The sequence below is a fragment of the Chroicocephalus ridibundus genome, chromosome 9 (assembly GCF_963924245.1).
Source record: "Chroicocephalus ridibundus chromosome 9, bChrRid1.1, whole genome shotgun sequence".
Lineage (NCBI taxonomy): Eukaryota > Metazoa > Chordata > Aves > Charadriiformes > Laridae > Chroicocephalus > Chroicocephalus ridibundus.
The window spans coordinates 19,972,511-19,999,835 of record NC_086292.1 but is presented as its reverse complement, the minus strand read 5'-3'; the positions used below and the strand labels follow the sequence as shown (position 1 = coordinate 19,999,835).

Here is a 27,325-nt window from a genome sequence, read left to right as displayed (position 1 = left end):
TTTGCATTCCAGACAGGACTCCTTAGGGGGTTGACTTCAGCGCCCATCTATATTCAAACTTCGTGGGCGTATGAGATGACAGCATGTTACTCTTTTGGGCCCTTTTGGTAATTCCTCTCTTTAGTCCTGTTTGGACCATAATTCTACCCCGACCAAGGGCTTTCTTGGCAGATGCAGTTTTCAGTGGTGACTGAAAGTTATACCACAACTCAAAGCAGAATGGAAAAGATTATCACAACAGTTTTAGACCAAATAATTTCCTTGAAATTGTGCTATGCTTTTTCTTAAGTACATTTAGCATATGTCATATATTTAGAATAAAGTGAAGCTGAAATTGATTTTACTTCATGTTTTCAGAGCATGCACACTGGAGAGACATCTATCAGTCACTCCTGTCCTTACAGATACAATCTTCGCTCTATCAGAAAGTTGCCACTTTTTTGTCCCCATGTTGCCACAAAAAGTTTAAAAAAAATTAAAAAAAAAAAAAAAAGACCAAAAAACTACACCACACCAAAACCCCATACAGATATCAGAAATCTATTTTCTCTTGGTATTTCAGAAAGCAGTCGGTCTTGTATTTCCTCCTCCCCCTTGGTTTCTTTTGACTTTTTAGTTTCCTTCTGTTTTGCATGCTGACTCTTTTCTCAGTTACACGTCTTTTTTTTTCCTGTGGCACACAACATGCAGAAATCTCAGTGACATCTCAAGGATTTGTTAAAGCTTGCTTCTCTTCTTGGTATATTCTTATTCTTTGCTGTTACACAGCAGATTGTGTCAGTATTGTGTTTCTTTGGTGAAATCGATCAGAAATCTAGGCATAATCAAATTAAGGAAGGATAATGAAGTTTTCTCAGTCTTTCACTCCCCTTCGCCCCCGCCATGGCCTTTTAAGATGATGGGAGACAATCTCAAGAACTTTTTATTTATTTACTTTTATATAATCCAGGGAGGCTGTTTTCCTCATCGCAGTGCTGACTGAAGTCCCTTTGGCTGTGTCTGTGGCACAGACAGATGTTTGATGGCATATTCAAGAGTCTTGGTCCATGTGTTCACTGCATCTGCATCCTGATGCATAGTGTTCCTCCAGGCAATTTGGAAGGAAACCCGGACACACAAGCCAAAGTGACCTGGCTTATTCTCTACTGGGTACCTCAAACAAAATGAATAGGGTACCTCGCTGAGGAATGCACCTGCTCCGCAACTGGGATGTGGCCAGCACATGCACCGTGGGTGCAGGGTTATAAAATACTGTGAAATAAACATAGCCCAAACCATCCAACTCCTACGCTGTATCCATAGCAGCACTTCCTAAATGCCTGTGATATGGGTTCAGTCATACCTAACTATGGCTTGTTGTAGTTATGAAAATGTTAGTAATAGTATTTTACGTCTATGAAATTCCAAAGCGTTTCCGGTGTTTCTGTGCAATGAGGAATTTATCGGGCAGCTAGCCTGAGTCCTGTTTCTACCATGTCTTATCACTGAGTCCTCAGAGAGTGGTGAAGATCCCCTACCTCTAACTTTTGTTTATTTTTTTGGTATATGCTTTAGCCTGTGGGCATATGTTAACAATGTTAAGAACAAAGCTAAATAATAGATGTTAATTTATTTTCATTATGTACAGTTACTTATGAAGAATTCTCACTGAAGAGTTCTGGCTTAAGCTTTGAACAGATTAGAAATGATAAATCGGCAAAAATACCCTTTCCTATTTTAAAATTATCACTGAAACCAAAGCCTTGGCATTTAGAACTGCTCAGAGTATGGATGTAAACACTAATGACAGGCCAAAAATAACTAGTGTTAATACTTATTATTTCTGAATCCCTGATACGTGCTTGCCAAGAATCGAGGAGTTTGATAGGGTGTGAAAAATGTTTGGAAGGGCTTTTGGAAATCATCTAGTACAGCCTTGTGCTTGAAGCAGGATTATCACCACACTAGATGGAGTCAGCTGTGACTTGTCAAACCAAGTCCTGAAAACCTGCATAACCCTCCTGGGCAACCCATTCCAGTGCTGCCCTGTGTTCCTAGTGCAAAATCTTTTCTTCCCCTACCATTTAAGCTGGAGGGTTGGACTGCCGTCTCTTGTTTTACCTTCCGCTGTGACCAAGAAGCATTTGACTCCGGGTTTTGTGATTCGCCTTCAGGCAGGTTCCTGTTAGATCTCTCTTTAGCTGTTCTCTTCATAAGAGCAAACAAGCCCAACTTCAACCTCCTTGTAGTTCATGTCAACAGTCAGTCATCTCATAGGTCATCTGAAAGGAAAAGCAAGACAAAACATTAAGAAACTGAATTTTATTCCTTTCATAAAGAAGAAATATAGAGGGTGTATGACTTGAATTAATTTGGGGCTTTGTACAAAAAGTAAATTTTGCAAAGGTGGGGGATTGGAGACGTAAGAATCAATGATTTTAGTGTATTATCTGAATGTGGTCAATATTAGTATTACGGATTAAATATAAATTCCGTAGGATAAGAATTAATGTTTAGTTACATCAGTTGTCAGTTACAGGCGGGGAGATTTTCAATTGCATAATCCAGACTGGATGATTAAGCCATTTTCAGAATGAAAGAAGGAAAGACAGCTTAACTGCTGGCTAAACTACTAGGATTAGACCCAGAATATCCAGGGCTAAGTGGTTTACTTAAATATCGAACTCTGTATTTGACCTTGGATTTTTTAGAGATACTTAGTGAGATTTTCAACACCACTTAGATGTGTAGGAAATAATTCTTCTAGCCATTGATCAGGGTTTTTTTTTGGGGGGGGGGGGGTGGGGGGGGCTGTTTTTGAAAAACCTGTGCTCTTGCCCTTACGTGTTGCAGTGGAAATGGTAAGGGAAATAACATTGCTGTTTCTTATCATGGTTTGTTTTATCTTTGTAAATTGATGTTGTCCTGAGTGCGTGCATAATACCTAGTACTGGAGTCATGATGCGAAGATCATGCTGCTTTGTTTCATTAATTTAGATAAGATATGAGCATTTGGAAGAATTCCTGCTTATTTATAACAACTTCCTGTATCCCACTGCATAATCACACCTTTTTTTTCCTGCGTCTTAAACCTATCGCTGTTGCTTGGTACGTCTTTGCTGTGTATTTCTGAATAGGGTATAGTTAAGCATTCTTCATGCCACCCGTAAGAGGTGAATAATCTGTCCCTTAACTTTAACAACTTTCCTCTTTTTTTGTGTGTTTTGTTTTGTTCATTTGTTTGCATAGAATCACAGAATGGTTTGGGTTAGAAGGGACCTTAAAGATCATCTAGTTCCAAGGCCCTGCCTTGGGCAGGGACACCTCCCACTAGACCAGGCCGCTCAAAGCCCCGTCCAGCCTGCAAGCATGCGAGGATGTCAAGTCACAGTACCACATGGTTACTCTTACAGGATCACCTTTAAACTAGATCCTCTAAAAGCTCTTGTGCACCAACCTGAAGGTTGCCTTTCCTCTTTTGGGCTGCTCCATGAGAAGGATAGTCCCTGGGAGTGTTGGAAAGATCGGTCTCTACATAACAGTGCAATGTGACGCTTGCCCAGTCTCTATGGGGCAGGTAAAAGCCGCTCCATTGCTGCTGTGTTCTGTGCCCGTTCTCTCCTCTCCCCGTGTTGCAGCCAGCACCTCTGTTTGCTCAGACTGTTAGCGGTACAGTCACAAATATTTTCCCCCACTATTATTTTATATTTTTACCAGCCTCCAGTATAGTACTGAATTCAATTTGTTTCTCCCATTCATCTCTCTTCCATGTATTCACCTTTCTTTTCTGGAGTAGCTAGATCGTGTTTTTAAACAGCTTAGGTGAAATTAGATTGTAGATGTAGATTCTACTGCTCTACAAGTTGACTGCTAAGTTAACTAATGTTTTCTTTACGAAAGTATGAACACTACGCATTTGTTAGAGACTTCAAAATGTAATATTGTGAGGAAATGGGCTTGGTGGGATGTAAGTTATTTTTCTCAGTGATAAATTGGTATGAGGTTGCTCCTTTTTATTATTATTACTTTTTTAGAAAACTGAAGGGGTTTTAGTGACACAATTTAATATGCAAAACAGTCTTTCTGAGGCTTGTCTCTATCTTGAATCTTATCAGCCCTTGGCAAATTGCAGGCTAAAATCCTGTTTAGTATTCTCATTCACAAAAAAACTTATGAATTCCTTGTGGTTACTGTCACTTTGTTGTGGGTTTTGTAAAGATTCTGAAATTTTCCATCACATCTCCTTATTGCTCTCTAAAGCAGCAGATTTAATCTTTTGTTCTTCCCCTTATGAAGCAGAAATATAGTAATAGAAATCAAATAATTTGAAAAAATAAGGTACAAATACAAGCAAACTCAGAAGAAACTGAGAAGAAGCTCAGAAGTGTGCAAACTTAAAATAATCTGTAAATGTACATAGATATTTCATAATAAAATACTGCACTATGCTATTAACCCCTTCATTAAAGTTGAGAGATATAGTGTCAGTGCTTAAAAGTCTTCCTAAGGAGCAAGAATCAATATTTTGTGTAATAAATTATTTTCAGAAAACTTGGAATCTGCTGGAACCATATTGCTCACGGAAACCTATAGGTTCCCTAAACCTAAAATTGACTTTAAGTCAACCTAAAGTTGACTACTCTGCTTCAAAAATGTTGTAGGAAAAGTGTTGAAAATTGTTCAATATTCTATTTCAGTGTTTTTTAAAGGAAAAGGTTTTGGTTCTTCATTTGGTCACTTTATCAGAACTTTGTTGTAATATTATTCTTGGGATTTTTTGAGAAAACTTTTAGACCTGTGTATTTTATTCATATTTCAGATGGCAAAGATTTTGGAAATGCCCTACTGTGAGAGCATTTTTAAAGAAGAATTAAAATTTACAAGTAGTTTGAAATTAATTTGCTCATAGTGTCTTTAAACTGCAAAAATCATAATTGTTTTCATATGCTACTCAATGTTCAAAGGACCACATGTGAACAGTAATATAGATGATAACTGTTTTTACTGGGTTATTATAAAGCTTATAAATTTCCAAACATCATACAGGCAGTTGTTACTTATGTTGTAAATAAAAATCGTGAGTCTTGGATGTCAGTTATTTAGGTTAACTCCTGTATCACTTTTTCCAGTGAGACTTTGCATGTTAAAAGACATCATCTGTTGTTTCTCAAAGTGATAAAATATGTTTACATACACATACATAAACATATAAACTTACTGTGGAGCATACAAAGCATTTTTATTTGATGTTCAGAAGGTCCCTTCTGTGAACAGTCTTGTCGTCATATGTGTGTGATAATGTAGAAGAGAAGGGGCTGATCTTTTTTTAGGAGGCACTGGGTGACTTGAACTGTTTTAATAGTTCTTTTGCTGGACTGCTAAATGATTGCAGCAGTCACATCAAACAGCTGTCACTGAACGTACACTGATGGCAATGCAGAGTGACCTTTCAGTTTGCTTATCATTAAGCTTAAGTTAGTAGACCTTTCAGCCTGATGCAGATATTTTTTTCAAGGCACCCTGCTGTACTTTTCCTGTTTAAACTCTTGAATCATTACCTATTTTAAGGATCTACTGTGCCCTGAAGGTATCGTGACATTTACTAATCCTTCCCACTGGACTTTCCAGACATTATGGCTGTCTCATGCTGTGCTGGACTTAAAGTACATACGGCTTGTTTTGAACTATAACTCAAAACAAACACAGTAAATCAAATTGCAGTTAGCACTTTAACTCTTTTTTTACTGTTCATGCATCTGTGTTGTTAAAAGAGTATTTAAATGTATTCTTGTCAAAAATTTAAAAAAAGGGATATGAAGATACTTTGCATACTTCAGTGTTTCTCTTCCTTGTTTTTTTTCCCTTCTATATTATACATAACATTTTCAGCCCTTTGCAAGCATGCTGTTTTATGAAATAATTATTTGCCTTAAACTGCAGTCAGAAGAACACTTGGAATATAAGTGGCAAAATTTGCATACATTATGAAAGAAATCTCTGTGACAAATTTTGTATTAAAGCTTTGGAAAATTTTTCATTTACAGTTTGCTTTTCCGCTAGTGCTGAGTAGGATATTCCAAAATCACAGTTGTAAATTTCGTACAATTGAAAAAAAAAAAAAAAAAAAAGATTTTAAACAGTTCCCATCCTTCCAAAAAAAAAAAAAAAGAGTCCGTAGAGATGGCTTTCTCTGCCCAAAGCCTAGGTAACTTGCAAGTCAGGTTGTTAAACTGAAATGCAGTCGGTCTTTCATTTACTATAGTTTTTCTTGCTATTTTCTATTGAAATATTAGGTTGGAAGATTGTGTAAGTTCATTAATTGTTTTTTTCATTCGTCATAAACAGCTGGTGAAGTAGTTTGAGAGCCTCACAAATGTCATTTGGTCTTTAAGTTTACGTCATTGTTTCCTTGAGTATCTAGTGCAGGAGAAGTACTTAGACATCAACAAGAATTATCATCAACGTTCAGCAAAGTCTCAGTCCTGTTTTGTAGAAAATGCTGTCTAGAACATCTAGTTAAAGAGAATACAAACAAAAAAAGTAACACGTACTTTGATCAAAAGTTTAATTCAACAAAACAGGCTTTGCACCGTGTGCTCTGAAATCAGATTCACTCTGCTCCTGTTGGACGGTGGACAAGCGGTTCACGATTTTCATTGCTTTGGCTCTAACAGCAAGCAGAATTCCCTGGCTTTAGGAGTTGTAAGAAAATACAAGAGGTGGGTGATAGTCAAAAGGCCACAGTGCCTGATGAAAGAGAAACAGGTGTAAACCATTAACACACTGACTTGGTTATTTGTAGAGATGAAACTAGTTCAACCATGAAAAAATATTCCCTCAGATGAAATTGAAGGAGCTTGTGGTTAAAACTGTTTACATACAGCAAAACATAATTCTAAAGGACATTGCCAGCTTTGGGCAAAAAATATCTGATGGATTGTTATTTTAGTGGCATTAAGGATGTATTTTTCTAATCATTTTATCTGGCAGCAAAATCTGTGTAAGTTCCTATTCCCTCCCACCCCAGACGGAGGCTCCTCGTAATTTCCTTGTTTGTATGGTAAAATTAGTTTTGGAGTGGTCTGTAAACTAGATTTCTAAAAGGGAAAAAAAGTTGGAAATAAAAAGAATATTTATTTTATGGCGCAAACCATTCTTTTCAAGGCTAGAAGGAATGGAAGAGGAGACGTGGGGTTCTAAAGTCTCTTCCATGTGACAGTGAAAAAGATTACCCAACAACCCTCGTCCTTATTAGCAAATCAAGTCCTCTGTGTTCAGAAGACGCTTAAGGCCAAGATTTGTCCCTGAATGACTCGCTCATTTTTCTGCATTCTCAGCAGTGACCTGTTCTGAGCCTCCTCTGCTGCCTTGTACACAGCCACGCTACCCTTGCCCTGTCCTTCCCTTCTGTCGCTTCACTCTGGAGAAGGGTGAAGAGCGGAATTTAAATTCCAAAATCTTCCAGAGTATTTTTGTATAAGGTGTCATTACTGCTTCCCATCCAGCCCAAGTGACTATGAATATATTTCTTCAAGCTTCGCATTCACACGTGTTGCATGAGCTAAGTGGGCTGCTTTGGTCGCACTGCACCAGCATGGATAACAAGACTGAGTGACTGTCTTCTTTTTTTTAAAGATATGGAGAGGCATGGGGAATGGTGGGATACTTACTTAATTTAGCCATGTTCTGAAAATGCTGAGAAGGAAAAGCAGGTAAAAATGAAGCTGATTCACCTACAAATTAAAGCAAAACCAGGTGTATGAGTAGAGTGGCTTCAGCGTGGGGAGGAAGTTGATGGAGGACTCAAAAGATTTTGAAGAGTGTGTTCTGGTTTATATTCTGTGATGAAAAAGGCTGAGGATGGAAGAGGAGGTCGAAACAACCGAAGAGAAATGAGGCTTACCTTGTTGTTCCTAGTGATGAAGTAAGGGAAAACATTTGAGATACTTTTTTTCTTTTTCTTTTTTCTTTCTGTCTTCATCACTGCTAGAACAAAGAAAGTCCAGTCACAGGAAATGATGTCCTGTAATGTGATCAGGTGGGGGACCGTAACCAGTCCTTTGATGTATGTTATGCTTCAGACTCTTGCTGATAGAAACATAAATAAATGACAAAAACATCTAGTGGCTGTTTGTTAGCTAAACAAAAAGGTGAAATACAGGATTCCTTACGGTTGTCTTTGTTACCTAGGTTTGTGGTATCTGGCTTGAGCAAGAGTTGAGAAAGTACAGATGATTTTCTATTCCTGCTCAGAATAGATCTGCTCAGTAGTTCTCAGTTCCACTCTTCATAGTTATATGTGCAGCTCATTTTCAATTATCAGTGAAGAAGGTGGAGTTATGGTATCAGTGTTATCTTAAAGAGAATTTTAACATAGTGTAAGTTTAGTATGTCAGGGAAGAATAGCTGATAGATAACGTATTAAGGAAATTAATAACTGACAAAGAGGTCAGAAACGCAGGAGGATTGTGAGCAATTGATATGAAATAGTTTAATTTACAGAAACTATGCAGTAACCAAGTGAGATTTAAAAGCATAAAGCAGCAGTTCTCACTGCTCAGTGAAGCTGGAGAAGTGTATTTTTCCAACACAGTGTGCCTCGAGTTCTTCAGTGAGCAAGAGGGGCAGTAAAGCTGCAGAGAAGCCAGACTGCGTGGCAGATGTCAGCAAACAGGTAGGTGTCCAGGAAAGGTGTCCTGAACTCCAAGGAGTTCATTAATTCCAACTCCCCTAGGAGTGCTGAATTAATTATTCTTATGGCTTTTTTTAAAAAGCAGAATTGGGAAGCTGTGAGTGGTCTGCTAAATTTTGGGGAACTTGCTGTAGAACATTTTGAAAAAATATGTTCCCTGTAACGCACTAAAGTTTTGAAGCTCCTTTTCTTTGTTGTTTGTGCTAGTCATAGAACTAATTAGTATCTGCTGTTTTGTTACAGGCTTCTGGTGTGCATACACTGCAGAAAAGTCCTTACGATCTCTAATTTTAACTAGATAAAAATAAAATTCACAAAAAGGAGTGTTTATGTACTATTTTATGTGTAGGAAAATGCTGTTAAGTTTTAAGTTTCACAGAAGAGACTTGCTCACAAAACAGAATGCAAAGTGTCAGCATGAAAATGCAGATAAGAGGTATTTATTAAAAGCAGCAGTGGACAGAAGAGGAATCCCAAATGGTATGTGAAGAGATTGTGCCCTGGTGAAAGGCTTCTAGCATTTATATAGTATCATAAAGTAATCTTTCAAATACTTTGTTCTGATGATCTTTCACATACAACAGAAAAGAATGAACGGATTGAAAAGGGCACACAATGTGAGGGTGTAACTAAAGTGATCAATGATTTTTGACGCTATCTTAATTAAGATAAACTTGTTTAACACCAAAAGGGGCAGAGAGGAATCTGTTTCTATTTAGATAAGATCTCCAGGAGAAAAGACTGTAGACTATTGCCAGAAACTTTTTGGATAAGTATTTTATTTAAAAGAAGCATTAGCATTTGGATATAGTTATTCTTGAAACAAAATAATGGTTTAAAAACTTGTGGAAAAATACTTCTCGTTTAACTCATTCATCGGTTACCTAGCTTTGAATTGTAGCATAAGTGAATTTCAACTAAAAGAGCTTAAAAGGCAACATACAAACATTTAACAGAATATTTTTAAAAATCTGTAAGCAATATTAAGATTGTATCACTACCTGACAAAATCAATGTTAACCTCGGCATTGCTTGCTCTGGAGCTCCATTTGTAAGTGGTAACTAATTTCACAAAAGTTTATAGCTCTGGTATTGAGAGGTTGAAAGATGCCAATTAGTTTTCCATTTTTGACATTTATCCAGAGAGTGCAACACTTGTAGGTTGTAATAAGGTATCAACTGTTAATTGGTGACCTCAGGAGCATTTTTGGTACAAATCTCAGTCAGTTAGAAGAGCTTAACTTCTTTTTAGCTCTATATTGTTTATTTATCTCTTAAACTAAAGTGAAATTGTTATTTAAAACTTCTGAAACTTGCATTGAGAACTTGTTCCATATTCTTGTTACTAATAGGAGGTGTTCTCTAGTGTCTCTCAAGCCAGACCTGGTCTTGCTTTTAATACGGATAACAGGTTTTTAGGGCCTTCTTCATAATGCATGATGCAGGCTGTCAGCACTGTCACAGCTCATTGTTAAAGGAAGGCTTTGTAGTTATGCATCTGGGAAAGGCAGAAAAGCTTGACCTCAGAAAGAAGTTACCGTGTATGTACAGGTATTTTGCTTTTGGAGCAGTTGTGTCCATATTTATATAACTGCAATTTTTTTTCTAAATAGGGATGCATTTAGGTAGTCAGACTCATTAAGAAGTAATATTTTGGTGTGTGGTTTTAAAAAGCCCTAGAGTTTTTAAACCTCTTTTTAAAAAGCAGACAGTAATAGTACACCCGCACAGGGTTGTCCTCTTAATCTTTGCAAAAGGGCTGTTAAGGCAGTCCTAAAACACTGGCAGATTCTTAGGAACCACCTGAATAGCAGATGGGTGTGCTGTAATCACACCCTACCCCTGCCCTTCTTCCTTTCGGGGCCTTGCTGTTCTGTCAGAAGGAACCGTATTGATGTATTGATCCATTGGTAGATTTTTGCACGCAAAATAGATCAGGATTATGGAGTGATGAGGTGTTAATTTTTGGGTTCCACTAATCTTGAGAGAGTTGTTACTGAAACAGCCCAGGAAGCCTTAGAAAATGACACTCCTCAGATACGTGTATTAATAAATAGAAACTATTTTGAGCTCTTTAATGAAAACTTGTTGCCTCTTTACAGCATCAACTGCTTCTATACTTTTATTCTTTATACGAACATAAAGGGTCAAATTCTGCTTTGTGTGAGCACCGAGGTCCCGTATTGAATCATAAAGGAGTTGTCTGTGCTCAGCAAAGAGAGAAATTCAACTCCTAAGTGCCTATTTTACCTCAGTGTCTGTCACGTATAGTCTAAATTACTTTGTTGTATGAATTCTTTTAATAAGCAACAGTTTCACATTCACATAACCTGCATATGCCTTCATTGCAAATAATTTATAGTCAAAGTCACGTGCAGTATCGAGTTATTCTCAGTTGGAGTGTGGAGGGAAGTAACAGGTAGTGCTGAGATCGTCTCGCCTGGCTCAGACCAGAGCTTTTCTTTAACGTTAGAGGATAAAGGCGCAGCCGGGCACAGAAGACCACAGCCGGTGCCAGCCGGTCGTACAAGAGTGATGTAGTTTTAAGTTTTCTCATAGCATATTCAATTCCATTTAAATATTGCAAAATGCTGAATTGTAAATGTTAACCTAGCCATGAATAAAAAATGCTGATATTTTATTTAATCCCAAAATAATTATGGATAGTCTGCCTTTATTGTATTATTTAAAATATTTCATTTTACATGTAGAGGACAAGTTATTGCAGAGTTATTTTTTTATATCTATATAAAGAGAATTTGTTTCTGATGCATAAAAAATACAGAAGATAGACTTTTGCAGACTACAAGGAAAATTGTTTGCTTTTGACAAGGGCTGTCAATCGTCTGGGTATGGAGAAAAACTCTGGTAGCCGGTTTACATGTAACAGCAGGAAATACTTGCTTTTCAGGAGTGTTATCCAACTCCTGTTCTGAAAGAAATTCCGTTACAGAAGAAAGAGCTTTCTCTTTATTTCCCTTTCTTTGAGCTCATTACTTTCATGTTCTATACAAGGACTAAAACATCTATGCATGGGAGATGTAACTTGCAGTATTTAAACTGCTAACTGATAAAAATGAGAAGAGGAGGTGGGGTTGATCCTACGGAGGCAAACACATTCTTATGCCACTCTTTAATAAAATATAGCAGGGAATAGCTAGAAAGCTTCTCCTTTGACTTTCATCTGGCAGGTTTTGATTGTAACTTTGTAAAGGAATTGGTATTGACTCCTCTCAGGCAGTTTCGGAGAAGAGGTGAAGAGCTTTCTCTCTTGACTTTCTGTATGTTTTGTCAAATCGAATACTTCCATTTGAAGTGCGAAGTGAAGGCTGATGTCAAGAAATGCCTTCAGCACAAGCTGGTGCTGGTCTCTCGCGACTTCCTTCTTTCTTAAAAGTATCAGATTAGATGGTAAAATGACGGCAATCTAGCTGGACATAAACACGTTTATTGCAGGCTCAGCAGCCATTACATATCATTAGTGAAAGGAGGCAAGGGGCAAGGGGACCACTTTGATGTCAGTTTGATTCTTTTTAAGGACAAATGCATTCAGATGAGAAGATGCTAACTTTACGGCTGCTTGTATACTTGAAGTTCAGAACCTATTACTATCTGTATTTCTTTGTCCTGTTCATAACCTTACAGTCAACTTCTTTTCAAAGCAAATACAAATTGTAAGAGCAGTAGTGTTAAGAGGGGAGCTGGGAATAGGACATTTTGGAAGCCATTTTAAATTACATTATTTATTAAGAGTATGGTTTATTACCATCAGACCAAATCTGTTCAAAATGTGAATACATATTTTTGCAACGACACACACTTTGCCTTAACAGTAAAATAAATTGTGCAATTAAAATAGGGAAACACATCTTCTGCATCCGCAAATCTGTCCTCTGTGACATGAAATGGTTTTTATTAGAGGAGCTGATTTTACTTTTGGACAACTGCTAAAAGTGTGTGTGTAATTGTCGTGAAGAGAGAGATGCGCCCTCTGTGTTTTGGGTTTAGGTTTTTTCCTTACTGAAGCAGATCTAATTTATTTCCTCTGTGAAATTCAGTTTGCCCTTCTGATTTGTAAGATATACCTTTTGCACTGTACATGAGATGCAATAAAGGTTACACATTAGAAGTCCCAGGGAAGATATCTGAATAACTATAGTTTTATTGCAGTGGGTCTCTCTTTCTGTTTCTTTGTTACTGTTACTTAGATCTGACCTTCTTCCAGGATTTGACACATCACATCACACATCTTGTTCTTTTTTTTTTTTTTGTTATTTTATGAAGTATTCAGTTGTCTCATTTGGTTTAAAACAAATCATACATTCATGTCCTAAATGTTTCACTAGTCAGAATAATTAAGTTGATCAGGTCTGGGAGCATTGGAAGGAAAATAATAGGGTCATTGAAGCATTCAAGCTCTAATGGGAACCTGAGTTCATTCAGATATCAAACCTAATAATTGCTTTACACCTGTATACACACTCCCAGTGAGCAAGTTCACATTAAAGCTTTAGTGGTACACTTTCAATACTCTGTTTCAAGGGAATTTTACTATTCTTTTTAAAAGACTACGTTGTTTTGACTTTTTCCAACTTTGCTGTTGTTGGGTTTGTGTATCAGTTGTAGTTTAGCTGATTACTCCTCTTTATGCACTGGAAAATATTTTTGCCTGAGAATTTCTTACTGGAGGTATGATATGAGTAATATATCACAAATCACACTTAATAGGAATCAGAAAAACATGGAGACTGTCGTCTGAGTTTCACTTTGAAACAATTTATTAGCCAAGTTAAAATTTACTGTATACAATTTAGCAGTATTCAAAGGCTGAAAATCTGAGTTTATACATGATTGTGTGTGTAGCACAGCATAAGGATTGTAGGGATACTCATAGCCATGATTGCTCCTTGAAAAAGACAATTTCATAAGGATGCAGTAAAAATCAGCATTATTTTGTGAGAATGTATGAGGAAAAAAAAGCAATAATTATAACTTCTCAGTTTAGCTAAATTCTTTGACACATCTCCATGAATGCCGGTGGTACAGGCTGTCACAAAAATGTAAGTAAATTATATCACAAACAAGAATAAAAAATTACTGACTAGGAAAATGACAGCTATTCATAGCAGGTTTCAGTAAATTTCAGACTCAAATGCTGGTCACAGCGCTGCTTGTTATTGGAGAGGATTTGAACTGATGCAATCGTTCCTTTTCATCTTCTCTTTATTTTCCCACCTTTATAAGTTTAGTTCTCAGCTGAGAATTCAAACTGAAAAAGAAATGGAAAATGGCTGTATATGTGCCTGCATTGTACTGACATGAAGGCCTATTTTCCTCTGTAATTTTAAAGGCCAATTACCCTTGGAGGAAAAGAGAAAAATAGATTGATTTGTCTTGTAACCCCTGAGGCAGGCATGTGTTGTCTCAAACTAAGGCTTTTCCACTGCAGTTCTTGTGGAAGCGCTTTCAATGCATATCCCAAGTGGTACTATTAACAAAGAAAGCAAAGTCAAATTAAAATATTAAATAGATCATTTAAAGGTTTGAGGAATCTTAGCTTATTGTGCCAGTTCAGGGTTGTTTGGTTTTTTGGTGGTTTTTTTTTTTTTTTTTAAATCTTTAAGTCCTGGAATAAGCAGTAGTAAAATTTATTTTAAACAGATTAGTTGAAGATAGGGTTTACAAATCCATTTTTATTCTATAAATACTGAACTTTATTACGTTTTCTTCGGCTCTACATAGGATAAGTATTTATTTGCTTAATGGAATTGTGATACAGATGGTCAACATCCTAGATTTTGATTGCGAAAGTATTACTTCTGTTGTGTTCCCATACTGTATTGACTGTGGTCACAGCTGGATGGCACTGAGCTAGTAAATGCCATCACACATGCCATTTAACATTAAAACTTCTCACACTATTCATTTTTAAAGCATGTTAATATATAGCACATAGAACATAAATAAATGGGTTTTTTCTACTGATGTTCTGCATTTTCATATGACTCCAAGGCTACAATTAAGGGTGCTCAGCAAGCTTGGTCTGAGTGGCAGCAGTAAGATTAGACGTGTCTTTGTTCCCTTTTAATCTGACTGAAACCCCTTTGTGTCAGGACTTAAATCCTTCAGCTCTCCGTATTTTAGACCTGCCTCTGTACTACAGCGCTTCTGGATATTAACGACTTTTATTTAGCAAGTTAAAAAGAATCCAAACTTCCACATATCTTCTTAATGAGAAATTGTGCATATAGGCTGGCCTGGGAACCTTCTTAAAATGAAGGTACTGTGTGTTATCTAAATGACTAAAACTTTTGAAGGAAATCTTTTCAAAGAGAATACATATCTACATACAAATCTATCTTACTTTAAGGCTTACTATGTTATGATGATAATTTTGGCACTCCTGACTACAGTAGATAACTCAGGATCCTCATGTGTTTTTGCTTTTTTCTGAGGAGTCTTGAGAGATGTCCTTTTAAGTCTGTTACAGTTCTCCTTAATACTTTTTCTTCGTATGCTGGAAATCTTAATAGCTACGCAGACCTGTTTTTTTTTTTCTTCCTCCTTATTTCTTCTAACACCTTTTCTGATGTATCAATATATTGGTAAACATCCCACTAACCAGGTCAAGAACATATTTTTTTAAATTATTGTAAGATCAACACATGATGTGTTTATAACTAAAGTGTATGGGCTGTTTATATGTGTTGTCTGTTTTTGAGGGCTTTAAAAAAAACAACCCGAACACAAAAACAAAACAACCCCCCCCCAAACTCTTTAGCCTAAGGGTAAGTTTCTTTTTCTCCATCAAAACAACATATAGTTTGTATATGCTCAGGTTATCACTCAGTTTGCACCTGAAAGTCTGAGGTTGGATCTAAACCAAAATAAACCAGGCTTTATAGAATTTGACCTCACAGCTACAGGATTTGATTGAAATAGCAATAGTTTTCTTGAAATTGATGCTAAAATAACCATTTTAGCTGTCATTTAAGTTTGATTGTCAAGAATTAAGATTTTGTTTGGGGAAAAAAAAAAGCTGAGAAGCGGGATGTCGTATCACTTGATCTTTTCTCATTTTTGGTTATAAAAATATCGTATCCAAATGAATGTAAAATGACCCAGTGTGATGATTGTAAAGGGTCTAGTTCAGATTTTGCCAGGCATGTGGAGGGTGCCTGCTGAGGTGGAAATAAGAGTGTTTAAAATACTGAAGGACTGAAAGAAAACATGTTAATTGTACAGTTTGCCTTAACCCAGTTAGAAAACTGTTCTATTTGCTTGTTTCATCTATTTGCAATAAAGATCTTTTGGAAAGTGCTGTCTATTTCAGAGAGTGCTTTCTGAGGTTTTATTTTGTCTGCATTTCTCCCATAACTGATTTTTACCCCGTTGCTATTTTTTTTTTTTATATAGGCCACACATTTTGAACGATCAATTTGAAATCAAATCTCCCAGAGATGGACTGAATCTTAACAGAATTGAGGTTAGGAGAGCCATTTTCTCTCAAGGTGCTGTTTTTAAGAAGGATTTTGATCTAGACACCAAGAACAGTTGTTTTGAAGTTCTTAATTTCCTCGACTAGCTTATTTCTCAGTTGGTATTCTCTAATAATGTCATAGGTACAGGCCAGGCAATATAGAGAACAGTGTTCAGCTGTAGCGGTAAAGAGGTGCTGGAGATTGATGGCCTTCCCTGCTGTCTTACGCTATAGCAGTTCTGCTTCTTTCTTAGGTTCTATCAATTCCAATTTCCAAAATGATTTACCTTTCATTGCTGGTAAGCTAAGCTGATGTCAATAAAGAAAAATAATAAAGTTAATTCTTGTCAAGGGTGGCTCTTTAAAGCAATTGATAATACGCTGTTACATCAACTGAAATTGTAACTTGGCTTTAGTTTTCCCTGTGCATAAATGGCTCAAAGATAAAACTGGAGGCTACCCAGGCCTCTGGGTTATCAGGAGTGGTCAACATGGATTCACCAAGGGGAAATCATGCTTGACCAATCTGATAGCCTTCTGTGGTGGCATGACTGGCTGGATAAACAAGGGGAGAGCAGTGGATGTTGTCTACCTCGACTCTAGCAAGGCTATCGACACTGTCTCCCATGACATCCTCATAGGTAAGGTTAGGAAGTGTGGGTTAGATGAGTGGATGGTGAGGTGGATGGAGAACTGGCTGAATGGCAGACCTAAGAGGGTTGTGATCAGCGGCACAGAGTCTAGTTGGAGGTCTGTAACCTTCCTGTCCCACCTGGTCTGGGTGACCGTGCTTTGATGGGGTTGGACTAGATGATCTCCAGGGATACCTTCCAACCCTGACCATTCTGTGGTACCTTCTTTCTCTGAGTATTAAACACCTTTTATTATTGTCAGCTATGGGAAGATTAATTCTCTCACTTTGGAGTGGTTACTCAGGAGGGAAAAAAAAAGGGAGGGGGAAAAAAAAAAGAAAAACAAAATGTGGTGGTTGTGCAAGTTAATGGTGTGAGCTTTTTAAATAAATTAGCATTTGAGAGTTCTCCTGACTGGGGCTCAAGCCTTCCAGCATGTGCTCCAGCACCACAGTTGCTGGCCAAGCACCCAATGCTGTACGCTCCCCCTCTTCCAGATCCAGCATTTTGGCACTATTTTAACCTTATTAATGTGATTAACGTGGTGTTTATTAACTAAGACATTCTTTAAAACACGTGTTGTTCAGGTATGAGGGTCCTGTGACCACTGTCTTTAAAGAAGGCGAAATAGTTCTGGTAGTACTTACTACTGAAAAACCCAGTATTCTTTTTAGCCCATTTTCATAAACGTTTAGGTGCTTCTCCTTCTGCATATAGATAGATGTTTCAAACTTTGTTTTAAAAAAAGGGCAAAAAGTAGTTATATGCACCAGTCATGTTTGGTTGTGGTTTTGTGGGGATTTTGGGAGTTTGTTGTTGCTGTTTTTTTAATGCTAATCAAGGGGTGCTGCAATTATTTGCAGTTGCGAGGCACTTAGATACTCTCCTGATGAGCACTCTAGGAAAGTCTGCAGGGAAGTAAGATTCCAAAATCAGGCTACTATTTGGATTGACGGCTGTAATTAAGGTATAAAGAAACACTTTTAATGCTTTAACTGACTGGAAAATTCTGGGAGACTTAGTCAACTAAGGTACCAAGCCCAAGGTAGCAGTTTATAATACAATTTTAATACAAGGCATGTCAAAGAGAAAACTCTTTTTGCGATTGTTACAGGATAATACAAATTCCAATCAAGTACGTTTGAGGTATGCTTTTGTCGACTCTGTCTCTTTCTATTATCAGATATCTCAGTCTCATAACTAGTCCATTCAATTGCACATCTATATTATTACTAGCATTGATTGCTCATAAAAAGTAAGGTTTATAATTAGGAGAGCACAAAGTTACTACCTGGAAGAGTGATAAGAAGAAAGTGAAATGGGAAAGTCACTTAATCTTAGTATTGCAGTTCTGCAAAATAGAATTTATTTTTCTCCTAATATAACTGAGTTTTATGTTGATAACAAGCTACTGAGTTAATAAATCTGTTGCAGCTATTGAGACTTCTCTTTTAATAACAGAACTAATGAAGGAGCATTAAGGACAGGAAAAATACATTTTGCAGAGTATAGTTTTTGCAAAAGTATTTTCTTCTCCCCTACCAGTGTGTTTTTTAATTGATTGCAATTTCTAATGCTTGATACATACAGAGTATAAGGGCAAATATCTTAAGGTTGAAGTTGTCAAATTCCATAAAATTAAAATACATTGTCTAAAAATAACTGTTTAGAATTTTTTTGTTTGTTTACTTAATGGCATACATTTGTTGTAGTTATACACTAAGCTTATTTCGGTTTTGCTTTTTTTTTTTTACATCATTAGATTCATATTACGTGGTGAATGATGTACATTTATCAAACACACCTCTACAAATACCTTGTATATTGTAGATATTATTTAATCCCATCTAGGTACTATATTGAGTGCAAGAAGACATGAGCAGCTAATTGTTATTATAACAAAGTTCCTATATTTTTTCCAGTGGAGGTATAAAGTTTGCATGGTCGAGATTGCATTCTAGTATTACGTATACTAAAAAGGAACTCCTGATTCGATTTCTTAGCATTTAATTGTATATTTCTTTCATTTGAATTTGATCCAGCTAGCTAAAAGATTAACATTATTTTATGATATAAAAATATGTGGTTTTTTCCATTTTAATCCTTCATTGTTCTACCTTTTACTGCTCCAAGGAAAGGTCCATTCAGATGATTGAGAGACTACTTTTAAGTTTCAGAGACAGATTATAATGTCTGTAATATAAGCATTGTGGATGCTTTTTAAATGCTCTACTTCAATGTCAGAAGTCCATCTCTTTTAAAAGTAAGAAGCAAAGTATTCATCTACGTAGGTAGATGGATTACCAAGAAGGCATGAATGATGCATACACAAACTATCACGTTTTCTAGTCATTTTTACGTGCTTCTGAAGTGTACACCTGAGCCCTTTGGCAATGGTTTGGCTTAATTTCTAATACTCTTAGGTTACTGCTACTGCCTTTTGTTTGCCATCCCCACTCCCCTGAAATACAAGTGAATAGTTTTACCATTTATTGATGTTATACATAGTTTTATGCTAGAGTAGTCACAGTCATGTTTATAAGCCAGTCTTGCTTTGTGTTCTATTCAATATGGTCTGTAACATCAAAAAAAAAGGAAATACAACTGTTGGAGATAACTGAATCTATATGTTGGAAGTGTTATAAATGTCATGTTTTTTTTAATTTTTGCTTGAGTCACTGAAATATCAGCCCAATCCAGTTTCAAATCCTAATATGAAACCCTTTGTTTTAACCTAACGAATGTTTATACATATACAAGCACATTTTACATCTAGTGAAGAAACAAGTCATTTCTTTATATGTGTGTACGCATACTGATACCTCTTCTTTTAACCAGATGTAAATATGCACATCTACACACAAGGTAGCTTCCAGATTCACTGTTGAATAAAATAGGTTTATTCGTAAAGAAGAAATACTTTATATTAACCTCCAAAATTTTCAGATATGTTAAAGATTTCATGTTGGTAGTAAATAAATGTAATCCTCCCCTCCCTTTTTTATAACAAGCTGAAAATTTTATCAAAGTGTAATTTATATCCTACTTGCCTTTTGTTTTAGTAAGACTCGCTATGAAGTGCTCTAAGCTTTGCAGAAAAATCTCTTGCAAATGCTGACATTGTTTCTTACTGGCAATAACTAAATCATTGCATCCCAGTTTCCTTGATTAGAAGAACTTTGTGGTTCTGTCCAGTCTGTCTTGAATCTTTCAGATTTTGTATTCCTATCTCTAAAAAATATAAAAACTGGAAATAATTGAAAATAATAGATTACTTCTAATTATTGGGGAAATACTTTGTTTGTTATCAGATGAAGAAGGCAATGATAATGCTTCTTGTTTTTACAATTTTGTTTTGTGTTTTCTTTAACTCCCAGCTCAGTTGTGCAGTTACAGGAGAATCTGAACTGTTGTTTGCAGAAAATGTTTGTCTCTACCATCATGAAAAAAAAAACAAAAACACACACACAAAAAAAACAGAAAAGAGAAAAATCTAAAAAAAACAAGTATGAAGAAATCAATGTTAGACTCTCTTAATCTGTTTTTAACCTGTACCATTGATGATCTTGAAGTTCTATGAAGAGATAGTCTACTGGAGAAGGCACTTCTCCCACTGCAAGTATCACTAGACTCTCTCCGCTTTCCTCTGCGATAGAGGAACAGCAGCACATTTGAGTTAATAACTTTCCTTCTTGGGTTTTCGACAGCATTTTTGTGCTTTAATTTCCATTGCCTAGTGACACTGCAACCACTGTAGAGATTTATTCCCATGCAAAACAGATTGACTTAGGGTAATTTGAATACTTTATGCATGGATAGATTCATTAGGAAAAGGAGGCAAGGCAGAACTATAAAAAGAACTAATAATCTTGCTAAAGGAGCCGTTAATTCCCTATAGCATTGGAGACACTTTCATGGAACAGGGAAAAGGAAGGTTGATTTTGCAGAGCCCTTGCCATCTACACAGGCATCCTCTCTTCTTTGTCCAGAAACAGATCACAAATATGACATTCTTTGTCTTCTCCAGAACCTTATTTAATATGCTTGGACCATTTCTGGCTTTGTTAGCTTAGAATGGAATCACAAAATGGTTAGAAGGGACCTCTGGAGGTCATCTTGTCCACCCGCCCTGCTCACACAGCATCACCTAGAGCCAATTGTCCAGGACCACGTCTGGACATTTTTTTAATATCTCCAAGGACGGAGACTTCACAACTTCCCTGAGCAACCTGTTCCAGTGCTCAGTCACCATCATAGTAAAAAAGTGTTTCCTGATGTTCAGAAGTAACGTCCTGTGTTTCAGTTTGTGCCCATGGCCTCTGGTCCTCTGACTGGGCACTGCTGAAACCAGCCTGGCTCCGGCCTCTTTGCACCCTCCCTTCAGGTATTTGTGTACATTGATGAGATCCTCCATTGGTCTTTGCTCCAACCTTTCCCCCAGTCTCTGGAACATAATGATCCAGTCGATAGCTTTTACAAAGTATGGATTTCTATCCAGCAGATGCGCTGGGGTCGTGTGCTTTATGCCTGACCCTTCTGCCTTGGCCCGAGTTGAGTGCTCTCCCCCAGCAGTACCAGTGACACCAGCTTTTAGAGGCTGCTGCACTGGGCAAACAGATAGAGCTACATTGGCTCAGTTAGAAAATAAGTGAGAAAACCTGCTTACCTGCAGTTTGTCTGTCAGGCTTTTTGCTTCTGAAGTGACTGTTGCCTTTTAACAATCCAGTTCTAGGCAGGAGTTCCAGCCCTATATTGGGACACCCTGATGCTGTAGCAATGTAGATACTGTACTGACGGGAACAAAGAGCAGCAACCTGAATATGACATAAGAGAATAGAAAATGCTTGGTCAAAAGTAAGCAGTCACCAAAAACAAAATAAAACATTGCATGGCGGGACCACATTTTAAAAAAGAAAGATTAAAACCTCCAGAAGTCTAAGTGGGGGTTAATTTTCTACCCCTTTTTGTGTGTGTGCATGTGTATATTCATCGCTTTAAAATTTTATTTTAAAGGCATTTAGGAATGTGGCTGGTACTTCATGATTGTTTTCCTGTGATAGAGACGTATTTATTATTCATTGCAATAATTACTGTGTAATATTTTATACTAAAAGTTGTTCACATTGCACAATCAGGAAATGCTTAGGAAGTGGCTGATTTAACTGTTCTATTTTTAACTCCGTACCAAATTATAGTGAATGGTGTTAGCGCTTTTATACTTGTAGCATCTAGTAGGCTTTTCACCACCACGCTGGTCAGTACCTTCTCGTGAAAAAGGAAATGTATTTTTCCAGAGCTTCTGTGCATAAACTGTTTGTAAAATAAGAATTTTTTTTATTTTTTTTTTTTTACCCAGAATTTTTGTTATTGTGTGCTGTTTCCAAGGGGACTGTGTTTCAGGATTCTCCTAATGCTTTTATCACCCAGCTTCTCTGATCAAGAAAGTAATTTATTGCTGATTGCAGAACTCTTGAACTCAGTCTGGCAGCTGCAGTGTGAAACTTCTCTGATCCAGTCTCCTAGTTACTTATTTACATATCATTTGAAATGATTTTCAGGGCTGTTTGAAAACCTCTTGACATTGCATTATCCATGTTTCAAATCTTATGGTGATTTGTTTTTTTCCTCTCTTTGTATTACAGATAACAGACGAGTAACTTTGGAAAGGTCTCGTTCTCGCCACAATGGAACAATTGCAGCTGTATGATTCTTCTGATGCCAAAGAATTAGTGAATTGTTTTATTTACAATTAAATGGATATACTTTGAAAAGAGTTTATCGTACAAATTGGCAATGATCATAAAGGAATACTGGTATTGATTAAATGAGAAGGTGTATAAATATTATGTATTTTAAAAGCTATTGCTAAATAATCCACATACTGTATCTTATTACCCCAACTACCAAGATCTGTAAACAGTGTTAAACAGTAGGATATATATCTTATTTTCTTATGTTCTTTCTTCTTTTTTTGTTCTCCCTTTTTTCTTTTTTTTTTTTTTTTAAAGCTGGCAACTTACATGAAAGGAGTTGGGGATTTCTAGGTTATGTTTCATATGGGTAAGAAAATACAAATTTGTTGAAAGAATACAGCTGTGGATTCCATTTGCAGTTCTGATTTGGACATGAAAGGAAAAAAATAATAAAATTGTATGTTAATAAATTCAGAGATGAGCTGGTCTACATTATCAGAATCTTTTTTGTAACCATAAAAAGCAATGCATAGCCCCAGAGAGGTTGCTGAAAATCTTATCTCAATATAAAGCCTGGTGGATTCAGCTATTTTGGCTGCAAGTAGGATATACCACATATCTACACTTTTGTTGATATGATGATGTATAGTTAATTATCACTGCTAAAAAAAAATTTAAATAAAACAGAGCATAGGATTTTACCAAAATTAAATGATATCAAGGACAGGATATGTTTTTAACTGTATCTAAGGAGGGATTTTTCTAATGATGCACTTATATATTCTTTATAAAGATATTTGGGGGAAAGTATGATTGTCCTATTTTCATTACGCTAAAAATACCTTTGTGTAGGTTTTTAGAGACAAGCTACATTATGAAGTTATTCAGAACTGCCTCTGAGTTTTTCCTCTGTTTCTCAGGTAAAACATGTAGCGGGATCTCTACTGGTGGATTTTAGTGCTGAGGGTTTAGCAGCTAAGAACAGATTTTCTACCTGGAGCAGTATATAGCAGTGATCAATGATTGCAGCAGTCTGATTTTTCGGGAAGCTCCTCCCATTCTACTTTGTATACAGGCCCCTGCACTGCAGTACCTCAGGTGAGCAGTTAGTCGAGTAGCTGACACTGTCTACGTTCTGCCACTCAATGGGAAACTACAGTTCCCTTTTCTCCCCAGACTCTAGTTGAATGTACACTCTGTTTGGTGTTCAGGTCGGTCTTCACCATCCTTTTTACTATAGGTTCGTTGTTTATCTGGATGGGATAGAGGATTTTAAGTGGGAGTTCCAATGGAACTGCTCATACGTTGCTCAGCTATGATATTTAAAAAAACGGGATACAATGTAGTAAATGGCACTTGTTCTCAAATTATTACTGCTTTTCACTGATTGATGAATTATTATGAATACTTTGATTGCCTGGCGTTATGGGGAACTTTTGTTTTTAAAGTTATATCAAGAATATTTGGAAGGTAAGGTGTCACATTGTCTTCTGTGCACAAACTGCTAGCTCTAGAGGAGCATTCAATATTGGGGCAGTGTAACTTTGCACTACTGCTTGAGCCAAGCATCTTTGTACAGTAGATTCTTTTTGCTTCTCTGGTGAGATACTCTTAAGACTATCTGACTAATTTGGGATAAATTCTCACAACATCAAACTACACTGATCAATATCCAATTATTGTAAGAAAAGTTACAGCTCCTTTTCAATCTAGTATTCAAATAATTTTTTTTTTTTTTAATTGTCTTCAGAGGAAACAGGGGTTTTGCCCATTGCTATATCTGTAAACATAGGAATACAACTGAAGGCTAGTGAAATGTGTGCTATCAACTAATACCCTTCCTAAACTGTTTGGGGTTTTTTGTGATTTTAGTAACTCACTGAAGAGTTGTATGGTATTTCAGGAAAAAAAAACAACACGCATGCAACAGGATTACGTCTCCCTGTTTACCAGTAAGAGATACAAAGAATTATATCCTGTTTCATGTAAGGTTGACATCAACCTTGTATTGAAGTATAACTTTTTAAAATGGAACTATTAAATTTACAGTTATAAAAATGTGCTTAATGTACAAAGCCAGTTTAAAAGGATTAGGTTCATAATGTCTGTAGAAATTTGTACTACAATCAACAGTGTATTAGAATTCAAATTTTAAAATTAGCATTTTGCTGGGATTTACAAGTATTGGTATAATCTTTATATGTGAAAACTCAAAAGCTCACAACAGAATCTTTATACTGTAGCAGTAATTATTAGTGCACGAGTTTTTCATTTCCATGGGTGTTTTGGTTTTTTGGTTTTTTTTTTAAAGCTCTGTGAAAGCTGACTACAGATTTTCAAGAACCAAATCTTAGGAGAGAAAAAAAAAAAAGCAAATCCAAAATAACAACATCATCTGATGCTTCTATTTTACTACTATTTTTTTCATATTTGAAACATTTATATAATTTAATGGACATATCTGTTAGAACAAAAGTGTCTTTCAAAGGAAAACTAGTTAAAAGATAATTTATGTAAATATAGGGTGCTCGTATTTATGAAGTCTAAAATATTTTCTGAAATTGATGCTGGTCACTTTGTCTTTTGATAGTTTTTCAGTCTATATTAAATTGCAGATATTTTTAATGTTTTTATTATTGATCTAATTTTCAGAGGTGTCACATGTTTATCTAGAAGTGTAGAAGAGTAGCACCTTTTTCAGAAATGCACTTGCCTTATTTTCTAATTTTAAAAAATGAAATATATCAGTTAAATTATATTTGTATTCAATGTAATCCCAGAAAGAAAATCGCTGGAGGGTTCATACATAAATTTCTTGCTAATTATGTTTCACTATATGTCCTCTGAGACATTACATTAACAATATACCAGCACATCTGTTTGCATTCACATTTTACCAGTTACAAGTACTGAAGAGATTTTTATTTTTTTTTTTATGATGTTACACTGTTTACATTTCTTAGTTTATTTAAGAGGAAGATAAATTTACCTTTGCAATGAATTGAACTAAATTTGTGATTGACAAATTGACATGGGAATGAAATGCTTAAATCATATACAAATACACATCTCTGTTGCTTAACTACTGGCTGTACAGATCAGAAATGTAAAGACACTAGACATTTTTTGCTCCAGTTTTATGCGGTTCCTGAGAAAAACGTGCAACGCGGTTTGTCATGTATGTTTGTTTGTGATTCAACAAATACCCTTTCCCAGCACATAAGTGATTTTCTGGTTTAAGTGTTAATCATGTTATGAACTGATGCTAAAGCCAAAACAAAATTAGTGCCTCAGAGGGCATTGAGGAACAGCTTCAGGAAGTATTCCCAGAAATACTGTTTGTTCTGGTTTTAGACAACCATGGTCAATATGAAGAATGTTATCTAAAATTACCTGTTCTTTCTTGAAAATTCAGATACAAATGCAAGCATTCCCATCGTTCCCTTCTGTAAAATGCAAATAGTTATAAATATCTGTATATTTTTGCATTTTTTTGTGTGTGGTATATGTACTACCTCAGACAAATGCTGTAAAAAACATAATGTTTTCATGGTTTCTATCCGAACCACAATTCATCAGTGATCTACTTTAAATTCATCCCACAATATACAAATGGTTTGCAAAACTCTGAGAATCTGGCTGAGTTTTAAGTTTGGCTCTGGAAATCCTCCTATAGCTTTCATTAAGAAAACTTTGCAGTGTGCAGCTTTTGCATCCCTCGGGCAAATCCTGCTTTGATGGGTGAATTTAGTACTTCCTATATTGAGAATGATACAGCTAGTAAATATTTAAAGCTGGTAATAGTAATGTGGGAGCCAACTTACCTATATATGTAAATTGCTTCTTATCCATTAAACAAAGGCTTGGCTGAATTATACCTTAATGTTTGCCTTCAGATTGCTGAGAGGTCGGGTGTAACAAATGCTAAACGATAAAGCAATGTAAAGCCCACCTCTTCTGTGCCATACTGTATCTGCAAGTTATTCATTTAAAAATAAGTATTGTAAGAAGCCTCTACATCTTTTCTTCTGCAGTATCTACACACACGCCCACGCATGCACATAAAATGTAAATAAAAAAAAAAATAATAATCAAAGCAGAAAAAGCCAAATCCCTCAGCTTCAGGTGTCTCTATTTCAGATCACATATTGCTTTTGTGCACAAGAAAGGGAGTTGTGTAAGCCTGTGAATTCTGCAGTCCTGCAAGCTGTCACTCAGCACCTACTGGTGTCATTAGAAGAATGGTAAAGGAGAAAGATGTGTTCCCGTAGTGCTTCTTTTAGCGCCGTTTGAGGTGATACATATGCCACAGAATGTGAACAATAATCTATTACAGCTCAGTCAGTCTGCTATCATGCACCATTTGGTTTCCCTTTTGGAAGTCATATGAGTCCTGATGCCAAACAAACAAACAAAAAAAAACACACAAAAAAAAAAGTGACAAAACTCATGCATTTCTATTTTTTAAAAGCTTTGTGTTTGTATGTAATGTTTAAAATAGGAATTTGATGAAATCACAGCCTGGCCATTGTTAATCCATGTATTCTGAAAACTGTAATAAAGATATACATAACATGATTTTGCTAGGTGCGCCAATGTTTTGCTTGTTTATAATGATTATTACCTATTGAGTGCCATCACCTCAAATTCCGGTTTTTGTTGTATAAAATTATCATGCTGAAATTACTTTCCATCTTATGGATCTCTATTTCTTTTTTCTCTAAAGTGTCAAGTATGTTTGACTTGAATTTGGGGAAAAAGATGTCTTTTCCAACGGAGGAGAACTTTAAAAACAAAATAATTAAAAAAAAGTATATAAATAAAAGCCACCAACATTAAATCATGGTGA

At 36.2% G+C, this 27,325-nt stretch overlaps 1 protein-coding gene across 3 annotated transcripts in view; it reads left to right on the top strand.

The window, feature by feature from the left end:
• DIAPH2 (diaphanous related formin 2) overlaps positions 1 to 27,054 on the top strand; it is a 230,455-nt gene extending 203,401 nt beyond the window's left edge. For all 3 annotated transcript variants that reach the window (XM_063345690.1, XM_063345689.1, XM_063345688.1), the window contains one exon: positions 22,426 to 27,054. In XM_063345690.1, the coding sequence (XP_063201760.1) occupies positions 22,426 to 22,490 (65 nt within the window). In that variant the 3' untranslated portion in view covers positions 22,491 to 27,054. The remainder of the gene's footprint in view (positions 1 to 22,425) is intronic.
• The last annotated feature ends 271 nt before the right edge of the window (positions 27,055 to 27,325 follow it).